Below are 27740 nucleotides of genomic sequence, written 5' to 3' on the forward strand. Positions count from 1 at the left end.
AACACTCATGTATATCAATGATTCTAGAGCTTACCTAAAATTTATTTATGATGAAGACATATTAGATTTTATCAGAAACAAATGAAACGTCAAGAAAATCGAAAAAAAGGTTAAAATAAAAAAAGCATTGTGTAATTTCTTTTTATACACGATGCATTTATTTATTAGGTGTATTCATGTATCATCCTATTGTACGTTTCATATTCTTTTTATTTATACTTTGGTTGAAGTGGGATACTGCGATAACACGATTGATAATCATTACGAACATTTTTATAATACTAACAACTTATTACTCTGGCTTAAAGAAGTATCCTACGTATTTCGCATAATAATATAGTTACGCAACAATATGAAAGGTGGACAATTTACCGCACTTCCTGAGTTATTGTATTTTGATCACATTTTTTTTACTGATTTCTATTACCTATTTCTTCCAGAGAATATTTTTTCAGTATGTCTTGATCTTTAAAATAAAGAGTCAAAGAATTATTTCATACATGTATTATAGACACCACACTTGTCCTTCATCTAGCACAATGAATAATTTTTAAAGTCACTCAGTTTGCCCAATGTGCATAACACCATACACAAGAAGGTTGAAGCGTTTATTCTTTGTGATGATTAACTGAAGACATGTCGTTTAGAGGCATTTTCCATCCCCCTATTTTTGTTGAGGATAACGTCGCGCCAACACAATTATTAGAAGTCATATGGCGACAGAAGAAAGAGGCCCAGGTGTAAAGTAGTCGGTCGTTAGCTTCTTTCTGGGATGCTTGGTGGGACAGGACATAAAAATCATGTAGCATCCTCTATTAAAATTACAGAACTAGGGCTGTTAAATCTTTACTGGCGAATTCGAACGGGTGATAACAAGATACACACACCATTGCGCTACGTTGTTTGGTTAGCTAGGGCTAGGTGTAGCTAGGGCTAGGTGAATTTCTGGCTTCAATCAGCAATTTCCGTGCGGTCATGTATTCTCCATATGAAATTTCGGCATCCTTCGGCCATAATATTGTTTGCTTTACCTAAAGTACTAGTAAGCTACACACTCTTAGCACTAGCGTATACTTAACAATCTTGACATCCGGATGCACGACTACTGGAAAGCATTTAATGTAACAATAAATACATCATATCTTTTATTCTCTGTGATCGACTATAGTCCACTCCAGCAGTGTAACATTAAACGTCGGAAATGTATAATTAGTAGTTATCATTACTTGAGAAGAGACAGTGAAATTTACGCGTATTTAATGGTTTCTGCACATTCCTCACATTCGCGTGCTATTATATATAATGAAGTGTGTGTGTTCGGTATATATAATGAAGTAAACATGATAGGTAAACAGTTATTTGAAAACTCACCGTCTTAATAAAGATGCATTCGAGAAAACGCTAAATTTGTTTTGAACAACAACAAAATATTTTCTTCATCTCGCCCACTACAATATTAAATGAAGACAGATCTAATGATGATCTAACAAACGTTGTTTTCTACTGGTTTAAGCACAAGCTGTTTTGTAACGTGAACTCACTATACTTTTATCTCTTAAACCGCTAACATCTCAGACTTTTTTGTGAAAACAGTTTACAAAATGTTCAGCAACGTGAAAAGTCAACAAACTATGAATCACCTAATATCCGTGTTCGTCACTAGGCCACTCTGTAAGTAGTCTCTAAACTTGAAGCAATTAAGTGCAATCATGAAGACATATAACCTATATCTTGAAATGCAAAGTTTATTACTGCTGAGGCTTTTTATAACTTAGTAAATACGTTATTGATGATATTGTCAAATTAAACAGCCAGAAATAAACCGAATTGAAATTAAATTGGTGTTGGTTTCCAACAGAATATCCCAAAACTTTTTATTTGTTTTAGGTAGCTTATATAAGTAAGCATGCCTTAGCCAAAACATATCATCTTACTGGCTGGAAAATGCCGACTTTGCAAAACAAGGGGCCAAAGTGGGCCCAAGTCGCTCACTCGAGGCGGACCTTGACCATTTGACCTTGCTTTGACCAAATTTGATGAACATCTTTGAAGTTGTTTATTGAGTTATTTTAAGATGTCTTGTTTTTTACCAAAAATGTGTATTCATACAAACAAACTTGAGAGTTTGGTAAAATCTATCAAGCGGTCCCTGTTAAGACGCTGTTAAAAGGTTCTTCTCCTTTTAGCTCTGGCGACCACCAAAAGGATGTACCTGTCAATATTTTGCTCGTCCGGTGGGGCGGCGGGCTGACCCAGGGGAATTTGACATTTCAAAATTTTTGTTGTCTAAATCCCCATCCCAGAGACAACCTTTTTTGTCTTAATCCCACCCTAGAGCCTGGTTGGTACATCAAATGTTTGTCAAATTCCCGCCTGTCGGGAATGGTCTTCTGTCTAAAGTCCCGTGTATGCCCGCCGCTCCCCCGGGCGGGCAAAATAGTGACAGGTGCAGGAGCCAAGCGGAACCATTTACAATTGAGAGAGTCCGTGCTAAAGATGCTACAGACCGAATTTAATGACCATCCATCAAGCCTTTCATATAGAATTTTGTTAAAGGTTTTTCAGTTCTGCTGCTAAATTTGGTCCAATTAATCAGGCATTTTCTAGTTCTAGTTCTAACAGTCCCTAGAAAGGATAAAGGGAACCTTTTGAACACACGTAACACAGTTCTATACAAGGATATTACAGACAAACATTGATGACGATCCATCACGACGTTCATGAAGAGGTTGTTTAAGTCTGTTTTTTTCTCTATTTTCAGCTATGGCAACCCATAAAAGGGCCAATATGGAACCAGATGACCATAAATTTGAGAGAGGCCGATGCAAGGGTGCTTTATGCTAATTCTAGTGAAGGTTTAACAAGTGGTTCATGAAAAGTAGCCCTGGCAGTCCATAAAAGGGGTCAAACAGAACTATTTGGAAAACAGAACTATAGAGAGGACCATCCCAGGGTGCTACAGGCCCAAATTGGCGTAGTTCTATCCAGTTGTCTAGATGATGTTTAAATTACAAGAGCTCCCAGAAGACAGCAACGCTCGACTAATAAAAAGCCTAGACACTGTCAAGTTAAGATGAATATTCCGAAAAGGAGAATAACTTTCGTAAAGATAAAAATAACGTTATGAAACCTACACACTGCATGTCAGAACATCATGAACAAAACCACACAAATGCAAGACCAATTTTTATAATGATCCATCAACGAGTTCATAAGAGAAAATCGTTTATAGCTTTTTTACAGTTTTGGCTCTTAAGGTCCAAGTGGAACTTCTAGAAACAACTTTAAGCGAGGGCTATGCAAGGATGAAAAAATGATGCAAACCAAGTTTGGAGATCCACCAAATGGCTCAAGAAGGCTACTTCATTTTTTTTGTTTGTTTTGGTTTTAGCGCCGTTTTTCAACAGCATTTCAGTTATGTAACTGCAGGTAGTCAACCTAACCAGTGTTTCTGGATTCTGTACCTGTACTAATTTGTTCTGTATGTGTAACTACCAACTTCACCGCATTAATCAGAGGTGGAAGACAAAATGACTGCTAACACAATGTCTTCTACAAAATCATAATGAGAACATATGCCTCATCCTGGGACTTAAGGAACACAGTCTGCACATCAACTCTCTTCTTAGCTACGTGAGTGGGTTGAAGTTATTTCAGTGTTTGTCCATTGAAAGCTTTGAGGGGTTTAAATGTTTGTCTATTTAAAGCTTTGGTGGTCCCTAAAATCAGCAAAGCAGAAAATTTTGAAAAAGCTTTAGACACTCGTGACTATACAAGAAAAAAAGGCCAGGTTTTGTGCAGACTCATCATTTTTATTCATGGGCAGAATAATTTGACTCAAACGAAGTTATTTATCAAAACAATTTGAAAAAGAAAATACTTAAGAGAGGACCATACAATATTGCTATATTCCAAGTTTGGTGAAGACCTATCAAGTGGTTCACGAAAAAAAGTTGTTTAAAATTGTTTTGTTTCTATTTCTATGCATCAGGATCTGTAGCATCATTTGTAAAAAAGCAAAATTGAGTTTTGGAACCTGTGCAATGTAAGTCAGTTTATCACAGTAAATAAGTGTGTGATTAGTTTTAATCCATTCCCACAAGTGGTTACTGAGATACCAGCTTACATATAAAAACTTAACCAAATCGGGATGCAGACGCAGAGGCAGTGGCGACGCATGGGTGAGTCCAATAGCTCTACCTATTATTTGAATAATCAAGCTAAAAAAGGATATACAAATTTGAAAAAAAAAAGCTACAGTTGTATAACTTGTCCTGTAAGGTCAACTCCTGATGATGTTTACATCAAGTTTGAAAGCGTTTGACAGAGAAGTTCTTGAGAAACCTGCGCACAGGCAAAACTTTTGTGAAATGGATATGGACAGCAACACCGAGGAAAGGGTGGGCGACAAGAGTCGAGCTAAAAATATTCCAGTGATATGCACATCTAGGCTCCATACCAATCACTCTTGAGAAGATTCAATGAAATTCTGCAGTTATCAACCCCACTAAACATGATTGTCAAACTCACCAATTGCCTCTGTGGTTATTCACTATGTTCAAAGTAAACATTAGCTAGACTGCTAATGTAATATTTCTGTACCACAAATAATTTTAGGGAGGCAGGCTTCAAACATTATTTACTTACTGCAGTATGTTGAAGTTACTCTAAGATATCAACAACTTCAAGAACGCAAAACTTTTATTTTTTTCATGTTCATCTTTTTATGGTATTATTCAAAGCATATTCATGTAGTTACGCATGTTTTTATTAAGCCAGAAGGGATAGAATAAGATTATTTAATCAATAAACATAGTGGGCATTCAGACAATAAAAAATAAATCTAAAATAAATGGCAAAACTTGAGTTAACTGATCAAACCAGCAGTGCATCTTATCTTTCTAAAGATTAAAATATGAACAAATGTGCTGACACATAAAGTTAATACAACATTGGTGAAAATGTCAGCTTAAAATTTGGAGATCAGTTTAAGCATGGGCAATTATCTCAAAATCAAGCACATTGACATACAAATTTTCATTAAACCAAAAGAAAAACAAGAGCTTGTAGTAGAACAAAAAATGCTCCCCCCCCCCCCATCCCCCCCGCCTCTTGATGCATTCAGTATCTGCACAAGGAAAAGAATTATTTGGTCACTGTGCACTGGATGTTTGACGTACTGACCTCAAATCAATAATTATGGTTCATTTGCCAGTCATAAGTGACCTCCATATCAAATGTGATCTTAGACCAAAGCATTCTCTAGTTATTTGGCAAAAAATGTTCTAATATTCCGGGTCAATGTCACCTTGACCTTTGACTTACTGATCTCAAAATCAATAGGGGTCATCTGCTGGTCATGATCAATCTCCCTATTATGTTTGTGTTCAAGTGTTCCCAAGTTATTTTCCGAAAATGGTTTAATTATTCCAGGTCACTGTGACCTTGACCTGTGACCTCAAGATCAATACGGGTCATCTGCTGGTCATGATCAACTTTCATGGTCCTAGGCCCAAGCGTTCTTGAGTTATCATCCAGAAACTGATTGGCCTACGGACTGACTGACTGACAGACCGACATCAGCAAAAAAAAATATACACCTCCTTCTTCGAAGGCGGTCATAATGAGATGTAAATTGACAACTGTCAGAAGTTTTATCAAAATCTACATAGATTGATTTCCATGTGCAGAAATATCATTGACATTGTTATTTTCTTTTCTAAAAACTTGACTGAAAATCTGTCTACCAAAAAAAAACAAGAGAGTCATTATGACCCTAAATCATTCAATTGAGTAATATGACCTACATGTATCAAATGTCAAACTGATGCTAAAATATTAAGAAAGTAGGTCAGTAGGTCACATTCATGGTCACTGAAAGTCAGTTTTAAGATCAGTGTGCAAAACTGTACATGTCTCCCAAATTTCAAGGCTGTATCTTAGAAAACAAGAAAGTTCGGGGCAGGGCCTCTTTTCACCCCAGGGGCATAATTCAAACAATCTTGTTAGAAATCAACTAAGCAATGATACATAAAAAATATCAAGGGACTTCGGCCTAGGTTTTTTAATTTTTTTTCCTATACAAGTCTATGTAAAACTTGGGACACCCTGGGTGGGGCCTCTTTTCAACACTAAGGGGCATAATTTGAATAATCTTGGTATAGAGGACCACTAGGCAATGCAACATACCAAATATCAAAAGCCTAGGCCTTCCACTTTCAAATAAGAAGATTTTTAAAGTTTTTCGTATATAAATACTAGAAATTGCTTTTTGTAAAAAAGTGCATGTCTCCCCCAATGCAAAGTCCTATAGGCAAGAAGTCAATAGGGGTCAGGAGCGAAAGTCAAAGAGACACTGATGGTCCAGTCATCCCACTAAGTTTCAACACTCTTGGCTTAGTAGTTCTAAAGTCACTGTTCAGGCTCCTGTGACCTTGACCTTTGATCAAGTGACCCCAAAAAAAATAGGGGTCCTCTACTCTGCATGTCCAACCATCCTATTAAGTTTCAACATTCTAGGTCAAGTGGTTCTTAAGTTATTTTCCGGAAATGATTTTACATGACCAGGCCCCTTTAACAGACTGACCCAAAAATCAACAGGGGTCATCTACTCTGCATGTTCAATCATCCTATGAACTTTCAACATTCTGGGTCAAGTGGTTCTCAAGCTATTGATCGTAAACTGTTTTCCATGTTCAGGCTCCTGTGACCTTGACCTTTAACAGAGTGACCCCAAAATTGACAGGGGTCATCTACTCTGCCTGTCCAATCATCCATATAGATGAAGTTTCAACATTATGGATCAAGAGGTTCTCAAGTTATTGATCGGAAATAGTTATCCATGTTCAGGCCCCTGTGACCTTGACCTTTAATGGAGTGACCCCAAAAAACAATAGGGGTCATTTACTCTGCATGAACAGTCATCCTATGAGGTTTCAACATTCTGGGTCAAGAGGTTCTCAAGTTATTGATCGGAAACAGTTTTCCATGTTCAGGCCCCTGTGACCTTGACCTTTAACGGAGTGACCCCAAAAACAATAGGGGTCATTTACTCTGCATGAACAATCATCCTATGAAGTTTCAACATTCTGGGTCGAGAGGTTCTCAAATTACTGGTCGGAAACGGTTTTCCATGTTCAGGCCCCTGTGACCTTGACCTTTAACAGAGTGACCCCAAAATCAATAAGGGTCATTTACTCTGCATGAACAATCATCCTATGAAGTTTCAACATTCTGGGTCGAGAGGTTCTCAAATTACTGGTCGGAAACGGTTTTCCATGTTCAGGCCCCTGTGACCTTGACCTTTAACAGAGTGACCCCAAAATCAATAGGGGTCATCTACTTCCCATGTACAATCATCCTATGAAGTTTCAACATTCTGGGTCAAGTGGTTCTCTAGTTATTGATCGGAAATGGTTTTCAATGTTCAGGCCCCTGTGACCTTGACCTTTGACGGAGTGACCCCAAAAACAATAGGGGTTGTCTACTATACATGACCAATCATCCTATGAACTTTCAACATTCTGGGTCAAGTGGTACTCAAGTTATTGATCGGAAATGGTTTTCAATGTTCAGGCCCCTGTGACCTTGAACTTTGACGGAGTGACCCCAAAAACAATAGGGGTCGTCTACTGTACATGACCAATCATCCTATGAAGTTTCAACATTCTGGGTCAAGTGGTTCTCTAGTTATTGATCGGAAATGGTTTTCAATGTTCAGGCCCCTGTGATCTTGACCTTTGACGGAGTGACCCCAAAAACAATAGGGGTCGTCTACTCCAGCAGCCCTACAACCCTATGAAGGTTCTAGATCAAATGGTTCTCTAGTTATTAATCGGAAATGAAGTGTGACGTACGGACGGACGGACGGACAGGGCAAAAACAATAGACATAATAATGTAAAACTATTGACCCCGAGGGAAGGGCGTCTTTTCACCCCAGGGCAATAATTTGAACAATCTTGGTAAAGGAACCATAAGGCAATGCTACATACAAAACATCAAAGGCCTGGGTCTTGTGGTTTCAGACAAGAAGATTTTTAAAGTTTTTTCCTATACAAGTCTATTTAAACCATGTGACCCGGCCTGGGCGGGGCAATATTTGACCGTAGGGGGATAAATTGAACAAACTTGGTTAAGGACCAATAGATGATGCTACATACCAAATATCAAAGCCCTAGACCCTGCCGTTTTGGACAAGAAGATTTTCAAAGTTTTTCCCTATATAAGTCTATATAAACCATGTGACCCCTGGGGAGGGGGCCATATTTGACCCTCGGGGGATACTTTGAACAAACTTGGTAGAGGACTATTTGATGATGCTACATACCAAATATCAAAGCCCTAGGCCCTTTGGTTTTGGATAAGAAGATTTTCAAAGTTTTTCCATATGTAAGTCTATATAAATCATGAATTTGACCCCGAGGCGGGCCATATTTAATCCTAGGGGGATAATTTGAACAATCTCAGTAGGGGACCACCAGATGATGTTACATAAAAAATATCAAAGCCCTAGGCCCTGTGGTTTTGGACAAGAAGATTTTCAAAGTTTTTCCTATATAAGTCTATGTAAACCATATGACCCCCAGGGCGGGGCCATATTTGACCCTAGGGGTATAATTTGAACTAACTTGTTAGAGGACCATTCGATGATGCCACATACCAAATATCAAAGCCTTAGCTACGTGGTTTTGGACAAGAAGATTTTTAAAGTTTTTCCTTTCTGTTGCCATGGCAACCAGAATTCTGCATGGATTTCAATTCTTTGAGCAATTTTGATAGGGGGCACCCAAGGATCATTTCTGTGAAGTTTAGTGTAAATCTGCCTTGTGGTTTTGAAGAAAATTTACAATATAGCCATATATGGAAAATAAGCCCCCCCCCCCCTCCCCTCCCGGCAGCCATGTTTTTTACCGAAACAGAATGGCTTAGGCAATTTTGGTAGAGGGTCACCTAGAGATCATTTCTACAAAATATTTTTGAAATCCGGCTAACAGTTTCTGACAAGAAGATTTTCAAAGTTTTTCCTTTCAGTTGCCATGACAACCAGAGTTCTGCAGGGAATTAAATTCTTTGGGCAATTTTGAAAGGGGGCCACCCAAGGATCATTGCTGTGAAGTTTGGTGTAAATCTGCCCAGTGGTTCTGAAGAAGAAGATTTTTTTACAAATTGTTGACACACGACGTACGACAGATGACGGACAACAGACATCAAGTGGTAACAAAAGCTCACCTTGTCACTATGTGACAGGTGAGCTAAAAACACAAGCACATGACCCAATCTCTCTGACAGGTCAAATTTTCTTGTAGAACTGTGATACACTCAAATTCTACAATGTAGAAAAAAACTGATCTGAACATGCTACCTTAAGCAATAACTTTCAATGAATAATCGACAACTGGAAAAAAATGTTGTTTATTTTCATCACGTGTCTACTTTATAACAGTTCACACAGTAACACGGTGATATAACATTGTATTTAATCAAATTACCACAGAGAATATATTCTTTGCTGGGGGACTAAACTCACAACCAAAACTCTGTAGATCTGATTCTTCCTGAGCCAAGTTGTTTGGCTTTCTTAAATTCTGCGACAATCTCCATGTTTAAAAACATTGTCGTTGTTTGTGCAGTACATCATCTGGAAGCATTTCTCCCTTTAGGCAACGTGTATCAAAAGAACATCATAAAAAACATGCTTTGTATCCGTCAGAATATAATTACTGAACATAAAAGTCATAACTGAATATACTCCAGAAATATCCCAACACTGGATATTTCAAGACTTTATCTTAGCCTGTATTTCAGGCTGTTTGTGAGTACCATCACAGAATGGCCGTCCATTTGTCTGTTTACAGTTACATAACCAGTACTCTCCATCTTCCTCTACTTCAAATCGGACTGGCTGATGCAAAATATTCTGAAAAGTACCCTTTCCTTCCGCACTGCCTCTTTTTAATACATTATAAACCGTCTTATGTGATCCGTCACAGAATGGCTGAAATAGAGAGTGAAATAAATTTACTGGAGGTTAAACTTTCCTGTCTGTAGGCATGCAACAGTCACTGGCTATAAACCTGCTTTCGACTAAAATATAGAAAACAAGAGGGCCAAGATGGCCCTAGGTCGCTCACCTAAGAAACACTCCATAACAGTGTAAAACATGTTTGACCTAGTGATTTCAAGGAAACAAATATTCTGACCAATTTTCATTAAGATTGGACCAAAAAATTGGTCTCTTGCGATAAAACAAGCATTTTCTTAGATATGACCTAGTTTTTGACCCTAGATGACCCATGTTCAAACTCGACCTAGATTTTATCAAGGCAATCATTCTGACCAAAATTCATGAAGATCAACTGAAAAATACAGCCTCTATCACATACAGAAGTTTTTTCTTTGATTTGACCAAGTGACCTAGTTTTTGACCTCAGATGACCCATATTCAAATTCGACCTAGATTTCATTAAGGCAATCAACCTGACCAAATTTCATAAAATCAATTGAAAAAAACAGTCTCTATCGCATACACAAGATTTTTCTTTAATTTGACCTAGTGACCTAGTTTTTGACCTCAGATAACCCATATTCAAAATCGACCTAGATTTCATCAAGACAATCATTCTGACAAAATTTCATACAGATCAATTGAAAAATACATCCTCTATTGCATACACAATGTTTTTCTTCGATTTGACCTAGTGACCTAGTTTTTGACCCGAGATGACCCATTTTCGAACACGGCCTAGATTTTATCAAGGTAATCATTCTGGCTAAATTTCATGAAGATCAGTTGAAAAATACAGCCTCTACTGCATACACAAGGTTTTTCTTTGATTTGACCTAGTGACCTAGTTTTTGACCCCAGATGACCTATTTTTGAACTTGGTCTAAATTTCATCAAGGTAATCATTCTGACCAAAATTCATGAAGATCAATTGAAAAATACCGCCTCTATCGCATACACAAGGTTTTTCTTTGATTTGACCTAGTGACCTAGTTTTTGACCCGAGATGACCCATTTTCGAACTCGGCCAAGATTTCATCAAGGCAATCATTCTGACCAAAATTCATGAAGATCAATTGAAAAATACAGCCTCTATCGCATACACAAGGTTTTTCTTTGATTTGACCTAGTGACCTAGTTTTTGACCCGAGATGACCCATTTTCGAACTCGGCCTAGATTTCATCAAGGTTATCATTCTGACCAATATTCATGAAGAAGAATTGAAAAATACAGCCTCTATCGCATACACAAGGTTTTTCTTTGATTTGACCTAGTGACCTAGTTTTTGACCCGAGATGACCCATTTTCGAACTCGGCTTAGATTTCATCAAGGTTATCATTCTGACCAATATTCATGAAGATTAATTGAAAAATACCGCCTCTATCGCATACACAAGGTTTTTCTTTGATTTGACCTAGTGACCTAGTTTTTGACCCGAGATGACCCATTTTCGAACTCGGCCTAGATTTCATCAAAGTTATCATTCTGACCAAAATTCATGAAGATTAAATGAAAAATACAGCCTCTATCGCATACACAAGGTTTTTCTTTGATTTGACCTAGTGACCTAGTTTTTGACCCGAGATGACCCATTTTCGAACTCGGCCTAGATTTCATCAAGGTTATCATTCTGACCAATATTCATGAAGATTAATTGAAAAATACAGCCTCTATCGCATACACAAGCTAAATGTTGACAGACGACGGACGACAGACGACAGACGACGGACGACGGACGACGGACATCGAGCGATCAGAAAAACTCACCTGAGCATTGCTCAGGTGAGCTAAAAATATAGGAATTCTTACCAGATGGTCATGTTGACACATCTAACCTGTATGTATGTATACTGCTTGACACCCCTTTCGGGTATAACTAGCAGGTGCGTATCTGTGCCAGAATAAAAGTTAAAAGAATGACAGTAAGATGTCAAAAGGAAGATACTAGTGCAAGATAAAACTGTATTAACAAGAGTAAAATCAGGATAAAAACAGGGTGTAGTCACTTAATAGTAGTGGGATGCGTTAACAGCATGTCTGAAATGCTCAGGATCAGGCTGATTAACGATCAGGGGTGGCAGTTGATTCCATAGGGTAACGGTGTATGGAAAGAAAGAGAACTTAAAAACATTAATGTTTGTATGGATCTGCCTAAGGGACTGGTCGTGCATATGACGTGTTCGTCTCAATGGCTGTACTAGATACGGAGGGATTGGAATAGCTACGTAACCATGAACAATTTTGTAAAACATGAAAAGTCTAGCAATTGTCCGTCTGTCCTCGAGTGTCTGCCAACTGAGATCATTTAACATGTTTGTTACACTTTCATAATATGAATATTGACCCTTTACCCACCTGGCAGCTCTTCTTTGCACCATTTCTATTTTATGTATGTTTCTTTATGTGTGTGGTGACCATACCGTAGAGGCATACTCTAGTTGTGGCCTAACTAGAGTCTTGTAGGAGGTTTCTTTAATATTTTGTTTTTTGACTGCGAGGTTTCTGCGTAGGAAACCCAGTGATTTGTTTGCATTGTTTGTGATTCTATCTACATGTGTGTTCAGGAGAGATCATTTGCTATATCTACCCCTAGATACTTTGCACTGGAGACCACTTCCAGGATTTGACCGTGTAAAATGTAGTTATAAACCTGATAAACTTCAGAAAAGATTAGTTACATGTAGCTTAAAATGTGTTACATTATTGTTCTCAGGTTACAACAAAAAGAATAACATTAGATTTGTACAATACGGCAAAATATTTGGTGGGTGAATACCCATTCAAGAAACAATATCTGACAAGCTGATAGATGAGTCTAATGTGTTTTTTTTTTCAAATGGGAAAGAGTCCAAATATATCCTGTAATAACAGAACAATGTTAAATAATCTTTTCATTCTAAAAAAATAACTCTTTATAAAACACATAATTATATCCTCCAAAACGGCCTTTCCAAGGCAAGTCGGTCAAAGCATTCTTTTCTATTGAGAAGAAAACATTTTCAGTGCTGAGATCCTGTGACCTTGACCTGTGACCTACTGACCCAAAAAACAACAGGGGTCCTCTACTGACATAAGGCAATTATCCTAGTATGAAGATAAACCACTATAAGCCAAGGCATTCTGATTTACTAAGTGGGAACAATCTTCAAAGGAAATGTCACTGTGACCTTGATCTTTGTCTTATATTGACCCCGCACCCCCCACCCCCCACCCCAACGGTGGCCAGCTAATGTCCCAAACAACCCTAGGAAATTTGATAACTGTAAGCAAAACCATTAATTAGTTACTAAAGAAACCATTTTCAAAGTCAAGGCAAATGTAACCTTGATCTTTCACCTACTTCCCATCCCCCCCACCCCCCACCCCCCCTCCAACAAAACCATAGCATAGATGCCATCATTTGATCCAGGCAATATCATCCTTTTTAAATCTGAAGACTTCAAACCAAAGCATTCATTACTTATTGAGCAGAAGTGGTAGTCAGTCTCAAGTTCTCTGTAGCCCTAACATTTGACCTGCTAAACTCCAAAAACAACTGGGGTCATTGCCTCAGGCAATCATTGTATGAAGTCTGACCATTGTGGTAGCTTTGTTTTTTTTTTCCATGAAAAAAATTGTTTCAGGTCCATTTCTGAACAAAATTCCTATCAGCTGAGAAATTCCCCATACTTTTATATATTAATGGCACTGGGTCCATATGGTACAACAATGGGAAAAAAGTAGGTATCAGGAAATTAATGCTATATTTCTTAAGAAGGCTTTGAAACTTAATTACTCACAGACTGTATGTTATGGAAATACAAGAGAATTAGTAGCTTTTACAATGTTTAGACAATGAAAATCAAAAAGCATGTGTAATGTTTTACTCTAGGTAAATTGCCTTAATTATAAATGTCTATATTTTAACGCGTAGAACACATTATAATCCTCCGTGTCTGTATTGGTAAAGACAACAGAAAAGTTTTAATTGCCGTGGTGGTCCAGGATCGATTCCCGACAAGGGCAACTATTTTTCTTGATCTGGATTTTTTAAAACAGATTTAAAACAACAAGAGGTGTCTGTAAGAATGCCAATGCTTGACTATTCAAATTGTTGTCCCAGAAGCATGAATATTACCCTAAATGTTAAAATATCTGTAGAGTTTCAATCCAGTATCTGCTTTAGTTTTGGAGATATTAGTTACTTGTATGCAAAACTTTAACCAGAAGTTTTTACAATCTTAACAAAACAATCTTAACATCCCAGGGCAACCTTTAAACCACATCGAAGTTTTACTGGTGTTCGTACCTACATGTATATACATGTGGATACATTTATCAGTCAACAACTATCAATTAGCTGACACAGAGTTGGAATCAAAGTTATAGTATCATCTAAGTAGGAATTTATTGTATCCAATATGGAAATAGATTGGATGGTCATGTGGTATAAATGTGTATCAATCATGACTGACTGGAAGAGAAAAAGAAACACAAAATAGAAGCTATTATTTTTATGCGAAAAATTGTCTTAATAACTGAGGCTAATTTTTCTTAAAGATATCTTTTGTCAAGACTCTATAATTATAGGATATGATATATACCCATCCTTCTAAATCACTGGACCATTTTTAGAAAATTTACGGTCTGAATTAAACTTTGCATGTGAATAAAACTAGAGGATTCTAACATGGTTCGATCTGATTGCCAGTTAAGCAAAGAAGAAAATCAAGCTCTGTTTATTCTGCGATAAACAATGTTTGATGCGCAGACTGGTAAGAAAGCATTATGACATCAAATTGCCAGATGATGTCAGGTTTTTTATTACTCGGCTAAATGAAGCAGAGCATACTTTTTATCAAAATAACACAGTGAACATGTAAGAATAAAAACAGTCAGGACCTTCTTGTGGTTTGTCGTCTTATTTACCACACAGTTCATCATTCAGATGCTTAGATATTAAACCACTTGGGCCGTGCCTTTGTGGTTCAACTTCAGCACATCTGAACTCTGAGCCGTGATAAATTAGGTGACAAACCACTCGAAGGCCTTGATTATCTGTCAAGTAGAACTACATTTACCTGATGTTTACTGTGTCCACAAGTACACCAGGAGTATTTTTTGCCAGCCTTAAGTAGAGCAGGGAATGGTTTCTTGTCATATATCTTTCCTTTCGGTGGATTCAATTCAAACTGACCCTTGACCTGAGTCTCTGGATGAGGTTTCTTCTTCTGTGGTACTCCAACATACCTGTCAGATGGAGATTCACCTTTCTCGTATATACTGTCCTCACCTCTCTCCCAGTATTTCAAACGTGCTGGATTATATACCTGCACAAAAAATAAGTATTGAGAAATTTAATGTTATATCTCTAATGTCCAATCCAAAAATCCTTCTTTGTATTTTTAATGGTGTTCAATTACCATAGGGTAGGACATATATGTACAGTGGTATGCTGTATGAGCCATATATCTCACTGCAACAAAAAGACTATATTTTAAACCCAAAGTACTGGTACATGTGCTACAGGAATCTTTAACAGTAAGTGGTTTATACTACTGCTTTACACAAATTTCAAAAAATAAATGTGCCAGTGTGATGGCGCAAAGCCCATTTTTCAGCACCACTGAATTTAGTTGAATAACTGTAAAGATAAAAATGTTTTATCATGGTAGGTTTTGGGCGCAGGTGAAATGTTTACAAACAAATGTCTTTACTTTGCCCTGTTCCCCTATAAATATCACACTTTTGTGCATGCTATGAAATTTAATGTTCTTTCTTGTAGATATGTCTTTTCACAAAAACAGATGGTTTTACTTCAATTGTCCACATTTTCTGGCAATTTAATTTACTGTACTGGTTCAGTGCCTAAATCCGGACAGTGCTTAATTATTCGGACACCGTTTAAAAATGCTTTACGGTCATGATTTTTTACTGAAATGAACAGGATCGATGCAAACGAAAACTTTGATGACCAGCTGTCAACAAAAGTGTATGAATGTAAGCTTTTCAAGAGAAAACTACCTTCAAATATCCGCACCGCATAAAGTTAACATTGTGTGTGTTGGGGGATGACGTCATGCAGCGCGCGCCAATTATTTGAGGTGCGACGAGGTACTGATTAAATAAGAAAAATATTCTGCCTATTGCAGACGACTCTTTTTGTTTGCTGATCGAAACTGATGTAAAAACATGTTTTAGAATTCTGTACTACCCTCAGTATTTATTTAAAAGATTTAACCAATTTCTGTTACATATCAATTAATACAATAGAGAAAAAATGCCAGCATTTTGCAGACCAGGGAAGCGATTCACTAGATAAAATCGGCGCAGTGTCATTATAACGATCACCATAGTTGTGTCAAAATGTATAACGACAGCGACAGAATCTACATGTAAGAAATAATAATTTTAAACATTAATTTTTGCTCAAATAAATTTTATTATATTATTGTAAGTTAGAAACTAGTCCATATGATCACGTGACGAACAGGTAATTAAATATTATTCGGACGGAGATTTTTGTATATATTTACAGGACTGTATTTGACTGCTTTATTTTAAACGAAGTCATGTTTATTGTTATTTTTTGGTGCACATACTCGTTCCATTTTATACCCAAATAGTGTCCGAATATTTAAGCACTCTGAAGGTCAATTTTGACAGCTTTTACTGGCCCAATTCGGATGACATTTTTATGATGAAATCAGCAATATACGATTTTGTTGTTTTGCAATGAGATTTATAAAGAACCTAAAATTATACAGTTAAAATTTTATGCACGTGTGGTTTCATAATGCAAAGTTACTGTCAAAAACCCACCAAAAGTGTCCGGATTTAGGCACTGGACCAGTAAGCCCCATTTTGGTAGAGTGAAAACATATTAAGCACATTTTGTTTGACTGAAAACATATACATGTATATTTGTCTAAGCAGTTTTGTTTTTTTCATAATACTCCTGTCATTTCAAGCAATGAATATTGTTCCTTTCCATTTTTCATCAATTACTATCATAAGCAGTTCTGTTTTATTAAACAGTTGGGAGATTTACTGGATAATAAGAAAAAGTTAAGAGAAATATTCATTAACTATAGCGTGATCACATGTGTATATTTAGTCAGGTATATTGGTCTTTGTTTTTCCCCAAGAGAATAAAGAAAAGATAATACCAATTCAACTTGTTGACTAGAAAGCTGTACTCACAAATTGTATTTGAGTATTGTGGAAAGGCCCACATATCTGTCTAAACTCTCCTGCCTGTCTAAGGTCCAAAGTATTAGAAAGTGGAACTCTGTTCCAGTTGGGATCTTTCCTAAAACAAACACATTGTCGGATCCTGTAGCATGTTTCACGTCAATGTCCTTGATATTCACCTTAATAATCAGGATTATGTCTTGTGCACTTGATGGCACTGTTGAATGTGGTACTAGTATTCTCTCAATGCAAACAGACTTTAGTTTCAGAAAAAAGAAGCCAGCATTTTTTATCATCTGTTTTACATTAGCACTGACAATACTAAGTGACCGAGTACTGCAGTGGCAATACAGAAGTCCTTTACCAGTGAAATAAAAACTTTACTTGACCTTGAATAGTGACCTTGACCTTTGACCAACAACCATGGGTCATGTGCACGCCACATATTCTAATCATGGGGAACATTTCTGTGTAGTACTAAAAAAATCCTTCGATGCAATTAAAAGCAATGGAGCTGAAATGTTTTTTTACTTGACCTTGAACAGTGACCTTGACCTTTAACTGATAAGCATAGATCATGCATTGACATATTGTCTCATCATGGGGAACGTTTTTGTGAAATTTTAACAAATGTTTTGTTTTGATGTCAGGTTCCAATGTACTGCCTGTACAGTAGATATAACTTTGGAAAAAAAATGGGGTCCAAATTAACAGGCGTTTAATTTTGGAAAAGTACACGTTGCACTTCTCCCCTTTCACATATATTGCATCCACACTCTTAAGAATCAATGACCAGAGTTTTACACTTGGAAAAAATTGTTGGCTATACAAATAAGAATAAATTTTAAAATGGAGCTAAAAGATTAACCTTAAAAAGCCCTTGATTTTTAGCAGTTCAGTAAATTAAACTAGGGGTTTTCGAGAATTTCAGTGAACAGTCTTTTTCTCTGAGTAAAATTCTAATTAGTAATTTTTAAAAATGGTTTGTCTTCTGAATTTAAAACAAACATTGTACATGTATACTAAATAGATGTTTGTCATTCTCCCATACCAGACGTCTACCATAGCAGAGTTTTTGGCAGAAATCTGGTCCCATTCTTCCTTCCAAAAAGAATGTAATTTGACAATAATGACATTAAAAAGAATTACAATAGTGACTTTGAGACATCATGGTGACTATGAGTTATGTGAATGGTACAACATGTATACGGAAGTTGTTTGCTGACAAAAATTTGGGAGAACACAGAAGAAAAAGGCTGTCAGAAACGTTTATGTTTATATGGATTTATTCATATGTGGCCTCTACAACAGTATTTCCCATAATTTTGGGAATGCCACTAACACCGGTGGAATTGGGAAAATGCTCTCGGAAATTGTCTTAATTGGGAAAAATGGAAAATTACCATAATCTGTACAAAGGTGCTATTTGTGTGTTATACTTCCTAATGTGAGTTGCATTTTAACAATTGTTCAACAGTATATTTTAAGTGTTGTTTACAGAATCAAAATAAGCAGATTAAGTAGCAAAAACTATTTATAACAGCAAGTACGCCAAAAGTTAACAATCATTTGTGAATTTTAGTACAGAATTGGGAAAAAAAAACATACTTTTTTGCTTTGGGACTGCCTCCTTTTACCGGAGGTAGATTTATAGGAAAACAAGAGCTCGTAGAACACAAAATGCCCTCCTTGATGCATTTAGTAATTGCACAAGGAACAGAAATTGTTTGGTCACTGTGCACAAAAGTTCAACTGTTCTTGGTCAAAGTAACCTTGACCTTTGACCTAAAAATCAATAGGGGTCATCTTCAGGTCATAAAAAACCTCCCTATTAAGTTTTGTGATCCTGTTGCTGGTCACTGTGACCTTGACCTTTGATCTACTGATCTCAAAATCAATTGGGGTCATCTTCTCGTCATGACTAACCTCCTCATCGACTTTCATGATACTGGGCCCTAACCTTCTTGAGTTATCATCTGGAAACCGTTAAACTGTTGCTGGTCACTGTGACCTTGACCGTTGACCTACTGATCTCAAAATCAATAGGGGTCATCTACTCGTCATGACTAACCTCCTCATCAACTTTCATGATACTGGGCCCTAGCCTTCTTGAGTTATCATCCGGAAACTGTTTAACTGTTCTGGGTCACTGTGACCTTGACCTTTGGCCTACTGACCTCAAAATCAATAGGGGTCATCTGCTGGTCATGACCAACCACCCTATCAACTTTCATGATCCTAGGCTCAAGCGTTCTTGAGTTATCATCTGGAAACTGATTGGTCTACGAACCGACCGACCTCTGCAAAACAATATACTTCTCCTTTTTCGAAGGGGGGACATAAAAAGCCCTGCATTGTCTATGATCCCAGGATTACTTAAATCCTGATTCTATAAATGTTGGAATTAGAAAATGAAATTTTTACATTAGGTCTTCATTTCCAAACATTTACCCAAAAAGAAACACAATTTCTTTAATAAGGCTATAGGCCTAATGAGATTATATTAGGTTAAAAAAATTCACAGGACAAGCTTTTAAATTTGAAGCATTTATTGTTAGCGATTGGTTTAGAACTATAGATGACAATAATTTATGTAAAACTGTTGATACAGTAGGTTTCAATATGAATAACAGAAATAATTCATATATGTTTTTCTCTTCATCTTGGTGCAGATGTTTATCTATCCCGTACTTTCTTTTGTTTAGAATAATTGTCAAGTGTTCACATGTCAAGATTTAATTTTAATACAGTCTAAGACATAACAAGCTTATACATAATGTATTGCATTCAGAAATTATGGATTATCGTTAATACAAATAATTGTAATAATAGAACATAAACTTCCTAAAATGGATCCATAACTCAAGATATTTGCAGCCATGGCAATAAAACCACTTCTTTAATTTTTTTTATGGGGCACAGGTGATATTTCAAGGGAGCCTGCCTTTTAGCATTGTTTAGGTAGCACTAATTTCTTTTATGTGTTAAAACCATATAAAAGACATGAAATAAAATTTAAAAAAGGAACTTTACGTGCCTGCATCCATAAATATTTTAATGGGGACGAAGTCGGCCCAAATGGATAATCTACGAGGCATGTTGCGTATAGTTAGGGTATCTCCCTATTATGAGGGCTCTTCAAAAACAAGAGCTGTCCATAAGACAGCCAATGCTCGACTATGAATTATTGTCCCAGAAGCAGGAAAATATTACCCTAAATGTTAAAATATCTATAGAGTTTCAATCCAGTATCTGCATTAGTTTTGGAGATAGTAACTTGCTTGCAAAACTTTAACCAGAAGTTTTAAGTTCAAAAGGGGACATAATTTGACCAAAATGCATGTCAGAGTTATTGGACTTGATGCAATTAACTAGTTTTATAACCCATAAGGAACATGTGAAGTTTCAATTTAATATCTGCATTTGTTCTGCAGATAGTAACTTGCACGCAAAACTTTAACCAGAATTTTCTTAATCCAAAAGGGGGCATAATTTGCCTAAATTACATGTCAGAGTTATGGGACTTGACCCTCTGAGGTTGGTAATTGATCTAGAAAAAGAAAAAATAAGTTTCAAATCTATATGCCTTTAAGTAATACAAATGTAGCTGTATGTACTTGCATGCAAAACTTTAACCAGGGTTTTCTAAGTCCAAAAGGGGGCATAATTTGGCCAAAATGCAGGTCTGAGTTAAGGGACTTTATGCTATCAACTAGTTTTATAACCCCTAAGACACATGTGAAGTTTCAATTCAATATCTGCATTAGTTTTGGAGATACTTGTAGTAACTTGCATGTAAAACTTAACCAGGATTTTCTAAGTCCAAAAGGGGGCATAATTTGCTCAAAATACATGTCAGAGTTATGGGACTTTACCAAGTGAGGTTGGTAATTGATCTAGAAAAAGAAAAAAATAAGTTTCAAATCTATATGCCTTTAAGTAATAGCTGTATGTACTTGCACCCAAAACTTTAACCAGGATATTCTAAGTCTAAAAGGGTGCATAATTTGACCAAAATGCAGGTCACAGTTATTGGACTAGATGCTAACAACTAGTTTTATAACCCTGATGACACATGTGAAGTTTCAATTCGATATCTGCATTAGTTTTGGAGATAGTAAATTGCATGTAAAACTTCAACCAGGATTTTCTAAGTCCAAAAGCGGGCATAATTTGCCCAAAATATATGTCAGATTTATTGGCCTTGACCCAGTGAAGTTGGTAATTGATCTAGAACAAGAGCTGTCACTAATGGTGACAAATGCCCCCGCAGCACCTTGACCTTTGACCTGGTGACCCAAAAGTAGGGGTGGTGTACTCAATAAGTACTATCAGCATGTGAAGATTGAATGTCCTGGGTGAAGTGGTTCGCGAGTAAAGTGCCTTCATGCAAAAAGTTAACATTGGCCCCTGTGACCTTGACCTTTGACCTGGTGATCCAAAAGTCAGTAGGAGTGGTGTACTCAATAAGTACTATCAGCATGTGAAGTTTGAAGGTCCTGGATGCAGTTGTTCATGAGTAAAGTGCCTTCATGCAAAAAGTTAACGTTGGCCCCTGTGACCTTGACCTTTGACCTGGTGACCCCAAAGTCAGTATTATTATTATTATTATACCAGATTTATATAGCGCCCTTTTCATGATTAATTTCACATTCAAAGGCGCTTTACATAGTTCAAATGCAGCCACACATGGCGCATAATTCATCCTCTACTAGTACAGACACAGAGCGATCTGACCAGAGGGACAGAGTGAGACAAAGCCCCCACGACAGAGAGATCAGAAATCAGATACAGGCTTGTCCGGCTAACTTAGCCTAGCTCGTTGCGAATAGACAGCCTGGTTCTTTAACGTGCCCAGCGTATAGCACTGATACACGCAAGGATTGCCTGGGTTCCTGACCAGTACACCTCTAGTTGGGTGGGAAACACTGAAAAGCGTTTCTGAAAATTCCTGAGTAGCTGCCGGGAATCGAACCCCTGATCTCAGGATTGGAAGGCCAGTGTGCAAACCACTGAGCTATCTGTCCACCACAAGGGGTGGTAGGGGTGGTGTACTCAATAAGTACTATCAGCATGTGAAGTTTGAAGGTTCTGGGTGGAGTGGTTCACAAGTAAAGTGCCTTCATGAAAAAACTTAACGTTGGCCCCTGTGACCTTGACCTTTGACCTGGTCAGTAGGGGTGGTGCACTCAATAAGTACTATCAGCATGTGAAGTTTGAAGGTCCTTGGTGCAGTGGTTCGCGAGTAAAGTGCCTTCATGCAAAAAGTTAACGTTGGCCCCTGTGACCTTGACCTTTGACCTGGTGACCCCAAAGTCAGTAGGGGTGGTGTACTCAATAAGTACTATCAGCACGTGAAGTTTGAAGGTCCTGTGTCAAGCGGTTCGCGAGTAAAGTGCCTTCATGCAAAAAGTTAACATTGGAACATTATGGAACCTGTGCAGTGTAACATTGGCCCCTGTGATCTTGACCTTTGACCTGGTGACCTGGTCAGTAGGGGTGGTGCACTCAATAAATACTATCAGCACGTGAAGTTTGAAGGTTCTGGATGCAGTGGTTCGCGAGTAAAGTGCCTTCATGCAAAAAGTTAACGTTGTGACGAACTAACTAACTAACTAACGAACGAACGGACAGTTGAAAACTAATATGCCTTCCTACGGGAGCATAATAAAAAGTAAAAATAAGTTTCAAATCTATATGCCTTTAAAATTTAGTAATTGCTGTATGTACTTGCACACAAAACTTTAACCAGGGTTTTCCAAGTCCAAAAGGGGGCATAATTTGGCCAAAATGCAGGTCACAGTTATGGGACTAGATGCTATCAACTAGTTTTATAACCCCGAAGACATATGTGAAGTTTCAATTCAATATCTGCATTAGTTTTGGAGATAGTAACTTGCATGTAAAACTTTAACCAGGATTTTCTCAAAATACATGTCAGATTTATGGGACTTTACCCAGTGAGGTTGGTAATTGACCTAGAAAAAGAAAAAATAAGTTTCAAAGCTATATGCCTTCAAATGATAGCCATATGTACTTGCATGCAAAACTTTAACCAAGGAGTGATGCCAACACTGACGCTAGGGTGAGTAGAATAGCTTAGCTATTCTTTGAATAGTTGAGCTAATAATGTAAACTTTTTCTCTAGCTTTCATACTATTTAACAGCCTCGTCAACTGAATCAATATTAGTCGAAAAAGGGGCATAATTTTGTAAAAAAGCAAAATAGAGTTATGGAACCTGTGCAATGTAAGTCAGTTTATCACAGTGAATAAATGTGTTAAAATTTCAATCCATTCCCACAAGTGGTTACTTTGATACCAGTTTACATACAAAAACTTAACCAAATCGGGATGCAGACACCGATGCATGGGTGGGTCCAATACAGCTTTACCTATTCTTTGAAATGTCAAGCTAATAAAACTAACATGAGAATGTCAGACAGTTTGGATTACTGTAATTTTTCACACTGGGTTCAATATAACTCATAACTTTAAATAAGATACTTTAATCTTCAGAAATATGATGTAAACAGGTGCGATAGGATATCTACCCCCGACACCGGTTTCAATACACAGCTGACTGCCGATGACACGTTAATTGCAGGTTCTAAACAAAATACAAATTTTAAAAAAATGCCAGCGAGGCAATTTTAAGCTTTAATTTCAATATAAATAAATTATCAGAGGTGTAATCATTTGCATGCCTGCATCCACAAATCCACTGTACATGTACCAGAAAACATTCCCAATGGATTTCAACAGAAATATGCAGAAGAAGTTTAGAAGTGACAGGGCAGCGACACTCGAAGTTATCACGCTGTCTCGAAACATCCTATTATTTGGACTATCACGCCCACCTCCAATCCCGTACCAAAAAAAAAAACTGCTTTCACATACTTTATGGATTAATTGGCCTAATTATTATGAATGTTAGACGGTTTGACCCCTTGACAACTTGACCCCTTAAATTTTTTTACCAAAGATGACACCTTGACCCCTTAGTGACACTTTGACCCCTATTTTCAGTGACATCTTGATCCCTACTTTTTTTTATTTGACACTTTGACCTCTTAGATTTTTTTTTGTGGCTAGGGGTATATTTTTCTGCAGTTTAATTTCTTAATGTGCATGTAAGTCATTGATAAATGCTGTATTGATGGACTTGTACAAGTTCTAGACTATGAGTAGGTGACAAAGTATGGTTTATGTGTGTTGTTTACTCATGTTGGTATTATTAAAAATGATGTTTCACAAACGTTTGCAATTATCTAAGAAATTATTTAGATGAAATTACTAATCATGTTAGTAATTATAGATATCAATAACTTCATTTACTAATTGAAATAATAAAATAACTCTCTGTTCGAAACTTCACATTTATTGGTATACTACTTTATTCATAAATGTACATTTTTATAAATAAATACAAGTAACGCTAAAACTAAATATTTTTCTCTTCATTCATTATTTCTTTCACTCATTCTTTCTCTCTTTTCATTCTCATATTTCTTTCATACAGTTAAATAGTTCAATAAGAAAATACATTACATAAAACATAATATACATTTAATAAGAACAATTTGTACACTATTTACACGAAACAGACAACATGAATATAAAACATTATACAAAAGACAGAAAACTGTAAAACAGAAAAGTCAAACAAAAGACAACAAAGACACAAATAAGAAAAATACATCACATAAAACATAAAATACATTTAATAAGTACACTTTGTACACTATTTACATGAAACAGACAACATAAATATAAAACATTATACAAAACACAACAAAGACACAAATAAGAAAAATGCATCACATAAAACATAATACACTTTGTACACTATTTACATGATGAGCACTGGTTGGTCACTGGCACTGTTATTTCAATTTGGTTGAGTTTTAGATTTACATACGGCCATAAATCTCACCAACGCGGGCTAGAAAGTCTTAACACATGATATCATGGTCATCGTACTTGTCCCATAGCTCACCAATACGATTGTCCATTGACATGTACACCTGTACACATGTAAATTAGACATAACTTTGATACATAATAATTATGTTTAAGTTTAAACCATTTTCATTGTAAACCAACACTTTTAATATTCAACTTAGATAAAAGTTAAATATTTTGATTTTAAGGAATTTTCATAAAATATTAGCCTGATATCCTTTAACACCATACATTTCAATTAATATAGGGTACCTACTAATTGCATGTTGTGAAGGTGAGACCCCATTAGGTAACACTTAAAGGACACAAGTTTATTGTATTGTACCTAGATTAGAGTAATTAGGGGCACACTTCAGTATATAGTGCAGTGTAATCCAATTTTCACACCTCAATAAGTTTTTAATCCAATCACCACCCTATTGATGGAGTTAAAGTATGCCTTTAAACAATAAATTAAATGATAGATAAATTTGATAATCTGCTTAAAGAATAGTTGTAATTTATGTTATTTTTGAAGAATTTTATATTTGAAATTAATTTAATATTGAAATATCATTTTTATGAAAATACATTGAAAAATTGATAAACGTGAAATAAAATGCTATTATAATAAGTGTTATTCATTCATAGACTTTAATTGTTCAAATCTTATTAGTGAAATTTTCACTCCACAAAATATATATTCATTTACATTAATTAATCAACAAACACATCCTTGATATCTATCTGTTCTGATTGCAATAACTACAATACTATTATACTTAGTAAATTTTATAAAAACATTTTGCATGTTTATCATTGACATTTTTTAATGCAATAAAACATGTTATAATGTTCAATTATATAAACACTGGTTTGTGTTGATAAAATATGTCCTTGAGTTTTCCAACAACTCTTATAATATTTATAGCTCAGTGGAAAATAATTGCATTCATTCAACATCTTATCAAACATAGCCAAATATGTGTAATTCTGAAAATGTGTAATTCTGAAACTTATTCAGCAGTTACGCATTTATAAATGCTTCTAGCCTAAACAGAGTTGACATGTAGTGAGACATATTTTATATTTAATATAATAATACAGATACTGAGAGAAGCTTTTCATTATTATCATTATTACATCCAGAACATTCTAACATACAATGACTACTGTATGTTAAATGGAAAATCTTGTTGCTTCAAAAATGAAACTAACTTTCAATATCTTGTAGAGATTCAGTAATTCCTTTCTATTTTCTGTAGACATCAGATTATCAAATTTATTTAGAGTGGGCCATCTACAGTAATATGGTTTTAAACATTTTCTTCGTAATTCTATATATAACGGACATACAAGAAGAAAGTGATTATCATTTTCTAAAGAATTAAGATTACAAAATTTACATTTTCTATCATTTCTATCCGTGTTGTTATATCTACCTCTTTCTATTTCCAAATTATGTGATGATAATCTAAATCTACTAAGAGCAATTCGAAACTTTTTATCTTCAATTATATTCATTCACAAGTACTTTTCAAAATTAAATGAATGTTTAAATCTACTGTAAGAGAGTAATCGTTGAGAGATTCAAAGTCATTATATTTTAATACAGCATTTATACTTACCATTATATCATTATCGTCTTTTTACATATTCTTTGATGTGTCTTGTGATGTCAAAATCTTCAAATAATTTGATTAAAATTCTATTATTTTCTGATGTCTGTTCCTTTCAAAAAAGTAAAATAATGTGAAATATTTGAGCCAGAATCTCTGTCAATATTCAACAAAAACACTAAAATGTGAAATATTTGAGCCAGAATCTCTGTTGAAGTATTCAACAAAAACACTAAAAACTAACTATACATACTGCACATCGACATATAACATGTAAATTTTTCACTTAAACCAAGCTAAAAAAAATAAATTAGGGGTCAAAGTGTCACTATGAAAACATTGACAATAGGGGACAAAGTGTCTAGGGGTCATGGTGTCATCTTATTTTATTAGGGGTCAAGGTGTCAAGGGGTCAAAACGTCTTGCTACCATTATGATGATGGATCAAACCTGAATGTCAAATAATTTAATTTACAAATTTTGGCCAACAGCATTGTCGGAAAAGTGTTGATTTAGTGTACCTAAATAAGTCAACACTGCCATACACCTACACTGCTATAACTGCCATCCAGCAGATAAGTTTATTCCTTGCAGGAGATTATCAACATAACCCTTGCATCCGAAACCATTTTATCCGAATTTAGTTATCTTACTGACCAATTTAAGGAAGAAACGAACTAAACTGCTATGAATATTTGTAAACATCATCAGACGTGTTAAATACTTGCTCGCTGTCCCTTTTTAACATATATTTTGGCCATTTACCTGTTTATTTATTGAAAATAGACATCTCTGCGAAAACTTTGTCAAGGGCGCGGCCATGTTGTAGAACTGCAGATAATGATCAAATTAAAAAGTATGTTTTTCTTAATTTGATGGCTGAAAATTAACAAAACTTATTTTCAAAGTACACTGGATGATGAACTTCAGAATAATTTATTACTAAGACTTCTTTTTATTTATACACCATACGAAAACGCACATGAATTTTCTTCGGT

The 27740-nt window shown here is 36.0% G+C and overlaps 1 protein-coding gene across 1 annotated transcript; it reads right to left on the reverse strand.

The window, feature by feature from the left end:
* Positions 1-4683: 4683 nt before the first annotated feature.
* On the reverse strand, positions 4684-27637 carry LOC123531893 (CDGSH iron-sulfur domain-containing protein 3, mitochondrial-like). The gene is made up of 3 exons (XM_045313190.2): positions 27508-27637; positions 15068-15316; positions 4684-9996 (listed from the first exon to the last, which is right to left on the reverse strand). Exons 1-3 carry the CDS (start codon positions 27562-27564, stop codon positions 9778-9780), a joined length of 525 nt encoding a protein of 174 aa, XP_045169125.2. The 5' UTR covers positions 27565-27637; the 3' UTR covers positions 4684-9777.
* Positions 27638-27740: the final 103 nt, after the last annotated feature.

Source organism: Mercenaria mercenaria, chromosome 11 (genome assembly GCF_021730395.1).
Source record: "Mercenaria mercenaria strain notata chromosome 11, MADL_Memer_1, whole genome shotgun sequence".
Taxonomy (NCBI): Eukaryota; Metazoa; Mollusca; class Bivalvia; order Venerida; family Veneridae; genus Mercenaria; species Mercenaria mercenaria.

Bases quoted from the DNA above. Each gene is read 5' to 3' on its own strand.
- LOC123531893 (XM_045313190.2), bottom strand. From the start codon at position 27,564: ATGGCCGCGCCCTTGACAAAGTTTTCGCAGAGATGTCTATTTTCAATA. The intron at 15,317-27,507 runs GTAAATGGCCAA...TTTTTTGTGCAG, and splicing joins TATTTTCAATAAATAAACAG to GTATATAATCCAGCACGTTT. The intron at 9,997-15,067 runs GTAAATGTAGTT...TCTCTATTTCAG, and splicing joins GTGGACACAGTAAACATCAG to CCATTCTGTGACGGATCACA.